Here is a 10043-nt window from a genome sequence, read left to right as displayed (position 1 = left end):
ACCAAAACGAAAAAAAAAATTTTCTAAAAAAAAAAAAAAAAAGAATCGACTCTGAACAATCTAAATGAGTCGTCAGGAATTCCAGTCTCACTTCCATAACAGCTACACGTAAGGGATAATGTACATCCAGCCAGTTGCTTCGTGTAGGGGTCCTGATCACCCTGTCGGGGGTTATTCTGTGATAACAACCGGCTGGATGCACATTATCCCGCTTATTACACGGCTACTTGCCACATAAGTAAATAATTAGACACAATATTGATTTGAGTTGAAATATTTGAACGCAAAGCTTCCAATTAAAAACAGTATTTGCGAGCAAGCAGTTCAGACTAGACAGACATTTAAGGTATACGATGCAGTCAAACCACTTATTACACAACATTTCACCACATAAATAATTATGGCGATGAAAGATTTAAGACGAAAATGTCTTCAAATCTTAGCAGTTTGTTAGTCATCTTATAATCCATTACAGCGTACAAAACAATCGTAGCAAAATGGCAGCAGCTGCGTTTGTGTGAAACGAGAGAGCGAGTCCGCGATACCAGGATGACAAAATTAAATAATTTTACACAATTTTGAATCGAGTTTTAATATTTTATTAGCTAAACAAACGCAAAGCTTCCACCAAGAATAAACAGTTCCTAGTAAGAATATAGCGCCGACTTCAGTTACCTGGATGAGCTTGTGTTATTCGTTTTTACCGGTTGTTATCGAGGGATAACACACCTCGGAATGTCGTGACTGACCAATCAGAATCAAGTATTCCACAGAGCGTGAAATAAATTTGAATAATGCCTGCATATGTTCTACATTGTCCGCGAACAACTTGACCCGCCCTCAAACACTGTAGCATACGCTGTACGCAGTAGACCAATCACAAAGGACTAGAACATCTAACCAATCAGAGGAGCGTAGGCTCACGGAAAGGAGGGGTTTAGAGAAACTGATTCTTTGAAATGCTTTGAACAAATTAAAATTAAATGTATACTATGAGAAAACTAAAATGTTTTCTTGCATGCATGTAAACCTGCTGTAGGAGACTTCCAAAACTATATTAGGAACCCTGATAGAAGGCAGTTTCAGGTCCTCACTGGAGAGCCGAGCACTGTCTGGATAATCTGCCAGCTAAGCTTTTCTGTAACCATATGAGCTCACATACAGAGGGGAATACAAGTCGTGAATTCCCCTTGGACGGGCTGTTCCCATAGTTGCCAAGTCCACGTATTAGGTTAGGTATAAGTTGCTTGAAAAAATCCCAGGTCGCGGGGTTGCGGTTTTTTGGGCTTATTTTAAAAAATATGGTTGCTTGTTAGGGAAATCTGACAAGCAACTTCGTTTCTTTATTTATGTTCGCCGTATTCTCCAATGCATTGAATGACACTCTGTCTGCTCACAGTTAATAGCCAACCAGTGCAATAATATAAGTGCTGCAGCGTAATTTGCCAAATGTTCCGTCCCCTCTTTGGAGAAAATCCCGTTCAAAAAGAAGGCGCATGACGCTGTAATCCAAGTGATGATAGAAGTAGACGTAGAGGAGTGGGATGACTTTCTTTTAGCCTATTTTTAAATTTTTACAATGTTTTTGTAATGTATTAATTATCACGGGCTGTAATAAAAAACAAGTAGTCCTATACTAATACTAAGAGTAAATATGGTTCGAATAGCCTATATTTTAGTAGGCTATAAATATGTGGCTATGTTACAGCTCCTCTTTGAAGCTCTTGTGTTTTTCTCCTTTTCCATCTCTCCAATCATATTCTGCTCACAGGTGATTGGAGATTAGTTTTGTTCCCATTTTTGTTGCAGTTTGCTGATTTCTGTAAACTAGCTTCTGTTTTTGCTTTTCAGATAAAAGAGTGGTTTCAGTTTAATATGTTGCAGGCTCATTTACTGGTAATAAATAACTGATAATAAATAATATTGATGATAATAAATCATCAAAAAATTATTGGGCTTGTTTTTGAAGCAGCGGTTGCTTATTTGTCTCACGAGAGTTGGCAGTGGCTGTTACTCGGTATTCACCTGTCTCTCTTTTGGCTGGACTGGAACACAAGGTCTGTTACTGAGAGAGTGTCAAATTTACACTGAACACCAGTGTTGGAAAATAGTTCAGAATTTTAGCCTGTCAGTGCAGAAGGGGATTATCATGACAAAAATAACTTTCTTGTTAAAAAGTAACAAAGCTGGCAGGGCCACTGTGGTTTGTTGGCCAAGTGTGTGCATGGCTACGAATGGATCGCAGTAACACGGACACTTGTTAAAGGTTAATGCTTTTCTTCCACAGGTACACAATGTTGTAAACCTTACAAATGGAAATCCCCCTGGCAACACTCAATATTTTCTGGCCTAAAAACACTCCTCACGTCAGAAAATCCCTGTGATTGCTTAATGTAGGTGAACATCTTTCTGCACACTGGGGGAAGGAATTCACATGCACATATTTATCTTCCTGAATGGATAGCGCTCTGATGGTTCACACATTCCACACATATCAAAACAAAACTAAGTCCAGTAATGGGTGGTCCTCATTACACATGAAAGGATGCTCATGGAGACATGGCATTAAGTCTTCTGCAGGAAATGCTAGTGGCGGTTGCCTGTGCAAATGTTCTGGGGGGTTGCCAGTGCATTGATAAAATGTTGTTGACATGTTGCTAAGGTGTTTTGGGTGGTTGCTTAGTCAAAGGAGCCCACCCACAAGTCACTATGCTATTCTGAACTCTGTAAATGAGTAAAATCCCTCCATCAAAGGAAGTATGTGGGATTTACTGGCTGTTTTATCTTCCTGCAAGTCAAATTTAACATCATATTAATTAGGCTACGTATTAATTAGACTGCAGGCAAAAGTGGCCCAAATCTGAGTTTTTGCTCATATAACTCAGACCTGTTTTTATCCCCCCCCATAACAGTTTGAACAGCGCACACCACATGGAATCCAAGGGGTTTTTTTGTTTCTGATTTGGGCCACTTCCATATGTGGTAATAATCAGATACAGGTCTGATGTTTTTCAATGCGACCTCAATCGGAACAGTCAAATCGTAATTAATGCAACTATTATGTCACTCTAGATTGACATTTATCACAATTGAGCACAAAGGCTTGCAGTGTGAACATCTGCATAGGGGCTGTTCACACAGAATGTAGCCTAATCTTGAGTTTAAAAATGTGAGGCACAGTGCAGAAGAATGGAAAAGAATGCAGGGTTTTGAGGCATGTTTTCAAAACCTGAGCTTCTTTTAACTTGACATGGCATCTTAAAAATGTGGAAAAAGCAAAAAAAAAAAAAAAAGGAGAAGCAAATACATACATCTAGAGCATTTTTACATAGAAAAACAATTAAAAAGCAGCACAGGTGAGCGCAAAGGCATAGACAAGTAAGATACTAGTAATATGGACAATCATTTCCATTAGGGATGTAACGGTATGAAAATTTCTTATCACGATTATAGAGACCTAAAATTGACATGGCTATCAGTATTATCACGGTATTGTTAAAATGTGCTGGAGATGTTCAAAAAGTACACACACATAAATCACTTCAAGTTTTATATTTAAAAATCAACAAACAACAAATACAATTATTTTTGTTTGCATAATCACTAAAACAATAACATTACCAATGATGTTCGGAATTTAAATGACAACGTGACTGACAACAGTTTAATAGCATGTTGAAATATCTAATGTAAATGTTCAAATAAAGCTTTGAAAAAGTTTCATAAAAAGGTAAACCTCACATTTCAGCCTTTTAATAAAGAAAAGATCTGTCAAAATGATAATTGATTAATAAATGATTATATGTATTTTATCTGCTCCATAAATAATTCTAGATAACTTATCTGAATTGTTTAAATGTGTAGAATCCACATAAGCTTGTTTTTCATCAACCGGTCAAAATTTACAGCAGGGCATGCAAATTCGGTCTGTTTTTGGCCAGACAGAAACTGCACACAGGCTGAATGTAAATATCTCTATATATATTAATTATATATAGAGATATTTATGTAAATATCTCTAATATATAAAGTCTCTGTAAATCCACTCGCTGACAGCAGGTGGCGCTTATGGAAAAGCTGAATTAGAGCTGTTTCCCGTAACCTCCGAGGACAAAGCAGTATTGCGATTAAGATCACTTCCTTTAGGTATTACATGGAGCGAAGATGAAAACAAAATGCCATCGAATTGTTTCTGAAGACAGTCAGAACCTTCAGAGGTACATTCATATAATTAATTCATTCATATATTCATTTGAATAATTCCCTTAGCACTCTTTTAAAACCTCCCAGCTTTTCCGCCCCGTTTTCACTCAAAACGAAACTACTCTGCTGCTGTGCGCACGTGAGCCTGTTACTTAAAACTGTGCTTTATGCTGGACAGTATTTATTTATCGCGAGTTGTTCAAATCGCAGTATTCTAGTACGGTTTTAATGATAATTAAAAGATGAAACGGTAATACTAACCGTGGGGAATTTTATCATGATTTATCGTCAAACCGGTAATCGTTACATCCCTAATTTCCATAAATGGTCAGTTCCTTTTCACATTATTTCTTTGTTTAGTATAGATATTTAACATATCATTAAGGCTAAATATTGTAAAGACTTATTAAAGACTTAAAAGTTTTGCATGTATTAATTTAAATGATCTCACCATTTGGCAATGGAATTGCTTTAATTTGTATTTCTTTATTTTTAAAATATTACTTTATTTAAAAAAAAGAAAAAGAAAATCACTACTTGGAAAAGGTAAGTATTGGCATTAATACATTCTTCATGATTTCTATCCCCAAGTCACACTATTTGAGATATCAATCTTGTTAGCAGCTCAAAAGGTGACGTACCAAAGGGTTTGTTCAACTCTGCCTATGAGCAACGGTAATAACAACAAGCACTACTAAAAGAAGTATGACAATGTATTTCCTCACAAATGCCTCTGTAGAGTCACATTTCTCCTTGTAAGCTTCAAAAATGAGTAGTAACCTTTCTCCATCAGACACCCAGAGGGCCCGTCTATAACCATGAGCAATGTTGCTAAATGGTTAAAAAAAAAAAAAAAGTTTCATCAATTTCATTCCAAGGATCCGGCCTCTTCCCCAAGGGTGTGAGCTGATGTAATTTCAGCACTCATTTATCTTAAATGAGGAAGTTTTCAGGTCTGGCTTCTTGAGAACAGTTTAGCGTGCCTGATCAGGTTTCCTTATTATTGTAATTATGATGCGCTGTGGCAGAAGGCTCATGTAGAACTCGTCTCTATTTCCCCTCCCATGACTTTCTCAGGGCGTCTGACAAAGCATGAAACATAACCTACAGCACTGGATCTAGCAGATTCAACACTTGTGCCGTGCAGGCCATAGAAGTACAATACTGCTACGTTACAGAACGCACACTCTGCTGATCCTGTATTGGCTATAAATCTGTTATAGCTGGTGTATACAGATTCACACAGAGCGCATTCATGTGTGTGTGTGGCTGCATATTTCTCAGGGAGAGCAGCAAAGGCCTTCCTTCCATGTTGTTGTTTGGTCACTAGGTGTGAGCTCAACTCCTTGGCAACTGACACCGTTGTTTGGATCCAAGATCTGGTTATTTTGTCGTGATGGTCCAGGGAGAAAGAGCAAGCTATGCAAATGTCAGCCAAATTCCACACTCGCCTCCAACTCGCAAAGTTCCCGTTGCACTCATTGTGAGACAGACACACTGCTGACAAAAAGAGCTGGGTGGAGGTCTGGAGACTCCAGAGGAAACACACACACACACTGACTCACACATAAGCTCAGGCTTTGATGAAAGAGGGTAAGTGTGTGATGCTCTTCGATCTGTGATGCTCTTTTTCATGACATGGGGACTGGGTTTGAGTGATCTAAATAAACACCTTTTCAGTCATTATATCGGACTCAAATCAATAACTCATTTGTCGAAAGAACAGCAGTAAATAATTAAGAAAATGATTTTTTTTTGCTGTGAAAAACTTTCAGCGTGAACGCTTTAATGTTCAGATACATACTGGCCCTGTGGTGTTTCTGGAGGAAAAATAAGCTGGAAAAAACAGGCAGCTTCAGGAAAGAATGCAGCTTGATGGTGGACGGTCTGCCTACACCAGAAATATGCTGCAGTTTCCTCTCATCTCTCAACAAACCAGGGAGAGGCTTCCTCCTTTTCTCTCTCTCTCCAGACTATCTTTTTCATGTATAACTTTCACATTATACTTCTCTTATTTTGTAGTTAAAGTCAGTTCTTTTGTAAAATGCTAAATTAACGTCTGTGTTTGGACCGGTGGAAAAACAACATTCAAATCCCAGAGTAATAGATGTTAATAGCTGCTGACAAATAAAGGCAAGAGTGTGCATGTGAGAACACATCTGTGTGGCCTACGCACTCACCACATCAGAGGTAAAAGAATGATGGTTTGTTTTGAGAGGTGTTTATTTTGCATTTATCCATTAATAAAATTTGTATTTATTTTGGTGCAATTACAGCATTATTCTACTGGCAAACTATGACTCAAGCTTAACACAGGCTGATTGATAGTAATATTTGTTTATTTGACTAGCACTGTGTTACGTTTATCTTGCCTTAAAGGGAAAATGTACATTCTTCCCCCCAAAATGTACATTCTGTCATCATTTACTCACCCTCATGTTGTTTCAAGCCTGCATGTCTTTATTTATTCTCTAGAACATAAAAGAAGATAATTTGAAGAACTGTTTTTGTCTATACAATGAAAGTTCACTTTGGCCAAAAACATCAGACCCCTAACGACTTTCACTGAGGCATTAAAAAAACCTTCTTTTTGTGTTTCAGAAACAAGAAAGTCACACAGGTTTAGAATGACATGAGGGTGAGTAAATATGACAGAGCAGTTAAGCATTTTCTTTAGCAATAAGTGTTGCACTACAGGCCCACAATAGTCAGACACTAATGCATATTGCATAGTTTGTTTTTGACACAAAATAAAAAAAGTAAATTTAGTAAACTAAAAATATAGTGAAAATGTATTATAATTTAAAGGAATTGTTTTGTATTTGAATCGATTTTAAAATGTAATTTATTCCTGTGAAGGCAAAGCTAAATTTTCAGCATCATTACTCCAGTCTTCAGTGTGACCTGATCCTTCAGAAATCATTCTAATATGCTGATTTGCTGCTCAAAAAGCATTTCTTATTATCATCAATGTTAAAAACAGTTGTGCTGATTAACATTTTGTGGAAACAGCGATATATGTTTTTTTCAAGATTCCTTGATGAACAGAAAGCTCAAAAGAACAGCTTTTATTTGAAACATTAATCTTTAAAGGGGTCCTATTATGCTCTTTTACAAAGTCTTGATTTTGTTTTGGGGGTGTACTAGAACATGCTCTCATGCTTGGTGGTTTGAAAAAAGCATTATTTTTCACATAATGTACATTATTAAAATACCTTTCTCCCCAGGCTGGCACAAACAGCTCGATTAGTTCCGGCTTTGATGAAGGTTCGCCTTCCGAAAAACAAAATGTGTTGTGATTGGTTAGCTGTCACAGTGCGTTGTGATTGGCGAACAGCTTAGACGGTGTTTCAGTACTGCCACGCCCCTTGCTCTGTCTTTCAACAAAAACTTTTTGGTGAATCCGGCAAGCACTGTACTCCCTCATGTTGTGGAAGCTGTCCTCAGTAAAATGCGCAGCACACAATAGCAAATTGGGGTTATAATGCTCAGGAACAGAGTAAAAAAATAAATTGCAACCACTGTTTCCTGACATCATCAACACAGTTAACTGATAAAAATGTAACCAGAGGATGCATCTCACTCTCGAGTGCCTGCAAGATAAAAGAGTTCTAGTGCTTTCCGACCCCTTCTAATCACAATCTACAAAATGCTGTGGAAGACGTCTTGCGTTGTTGTTCCGTATATTCACATTTGATCTTTGATCAATTGACGTCATCATTTCTCACCCGTCTTTCTCACAAGCCAGTGAGCAGAGGGCCTTGATTTAGTACTGCTGATGTAAAAGTGTTTCCCTTTTTTACAGAACTCAGAGAGCGAAAACAAGGAAACACCTGACTGCACTACAGAAACACCAGAGAGAAGGTAACGGTTTTGTCAGTTTCTTAAACATTTTAACGGAACTAATACACAATCTGATGTGACCGTTTTCTCAATTTAGACACCGTTTAGAAGCACAGAAAATTACCTTTTAATCTTAATTTGCTCAAAAAGAGTTTATAAAGTTCATTAATTGAGTGTTAATGTCAGTACTGTGATTTATGCATTATGGCCTTGTTTGACTTTTCTCATGCTTTAATGAAAATGACTAATAATTTTAAAGGGGTCCTATTATGCTCTTTTACAAAGTCTTGATTTTGTTTTGGGGGTGTACTAGAACATGCTCTCATGCTTGGTGGTTTGAAAAAAGCATTATTTTTCACATAATGTACATTATTAAAATACCTTTCTCCCCAGGCTGGCACAAACAGCTCGATTAGTTCCGGCTTTGATGAAGGTTCGCCTTCCGAAAAACAAAATGTGTTGTGATTGGTTAGCTGTCACAGTGCGTTGTGATTGGCGAACAGCTTAGACGGTGTTTCAGTACTGCCACGCCCCTTGCTCTGTCTTTCAACAAAAACTTTTTGGTGAATCCGGCAAGCACTGTACTCCCTCGTGTTGTGGAAGCTGTCCTCAGTAAAATGCGCAGCACACAATAGCAAATTGGGGTTATAATGCTCAGGAACAGAGTAAAAAAATAAATTGCAACCACTGTTTCCTGACATCATCCGCTTTCGGAATTTTGGAAAAAAACAGCGTTTCAATTCAGGCGGTTGCACACCAGACGAGAAGCGCAGCGTCGCGTCGCGCCACATCTTTAAAATTCAAATACATTATTATGAGTGTAGGCACACCAGCGGAGTCATTCGGCGTCTGTCCATGGCACCCAGCTCCGTCATGTTGTACTGGAGAATTGTTCTAGACATGCCGAAAATTTGTCGAAAACTCTGCAGCAGCACTTCATCTTCGTCGTCTCGTCTGATGCACTAACTCAACCAAGCGTTCTAACCACAACCTCGCCCCTCCCCACCCTCCAACCATTCGAATTTCTGTAGGCGGGAATTCTTTTTAATGATATTCTAATGAGCCACTTTGTGATATCATAAAGCCCGGGAAACAAACGCTGTAGTCCAAACGAGCCGTTCGTTGTAGTTCTTGAAAAGGGATTTTTTTAAAACGAAATATCTCCCTTTGGAGTGGACTTTGAGATTTGTAACTTTCTAGATCTTTTTTATGCCCAAACATACACACTACACACTGAATAAAATAAAAAAAGTGAAAAAGCATAATACGACCCCTTTAATAAAATAAAATTATAAAATTATAAATGTCTTCACGGTCACTTTTGATCAATTTAATGCATACTTGCTTAATAAAAGTAACTTTAAAAGAAAAGAAAAAAACCTTTACTGCCTGACTAACTAAAAACTATTATGACCCCAAACCTTTGAACGGTAGTGCATAATTAAGATGGTCTTTCCTGCACACAAAATGTAGTGGTTTCATGGGTTTGTGTTTGCACAAAGCAAGTGTTTCTCAGGTGATTCATGCTGGTAGTTTATTAGTTTATGCATTTGATGTCAGAGAGGTTGGAGTGGAAAGTTTTCTGAGAGAACTGAATGGCTGTGGAGGTGTTGGACAATGTACAACTTGTTGCTAAACTGGGTAATAACATCTTGTGTACAAGCAGTTCCACTCACCTGGGTGGATTTGTCCCTCATGCAAGGGGCACAAGGGGCGTGGCTGGCATCCCGGGGCCAGTGTCCAGACAGGTAAGGGGCCGTGAGCGCGTCCAAAGAGGAGGTGCGACGAATGCTACCGTTATTGCTGGTGGTATACCAAGACCCTGCCACAGGAAGTCTATGCTTGTCTGCAAGACAGCCAGAAAGCACAGAGGAGATAAAGAGGGGAAAGGAAGGATGGGGAGGAGAGACAGGGGTCGAATGAAAGTATATGAATGAGACGTGTGGGGGAGAATAAAACAGATGGGAGGGAAACAGAAGAAGAACATACGTTAGAGG

At 38.3% G+C, this 10043-nt stretch overlaps 1 protein-coding gene across 1 annotated transcript in view; it reads right to left on the bottom strand.

Moving 5' to 3' along the window:
• The window catches only part of LOC107593013 (protein FAM117B-like), a 67151-nt gene that overhangs the window by 33247 nt on the left and 23861 nt on the right, over positions 1-10043 (bottom strand). Inside the window, exon 2 of the mRNA XM_016282596.1 lies at positions 9723-9892. Within this exon, the coding sequence (XP_016138082.1) occupies positions 9723-9892 (170 nt within the window). The remainder of the gene's footprint in view (positions 1-9722; positions 9893-10043) is intronic.

The sequence above is a fragment of the Sinocyclocheilus grahami genome, unplaced genomic scaffold, assembly GCF_001515645.1.
Source record: "Sinocyclocheilus grahami isolate Dianchi unplaced genomic scaffold, SAMN03320097.WGS_v1.1 scaffold162.1, whole genome shotgun sequence".
NCBI classification, from domain to species: Eukaryota; Metazoa; Chordata; class Actinopteri; order Cypriniformes; family Cyprinidae; genus Sinocyclocheilus; species Sinocyclocheilus grahami.
This window is presented reverse-complemented; position numbering and strand designations above follow the sequence as displayed.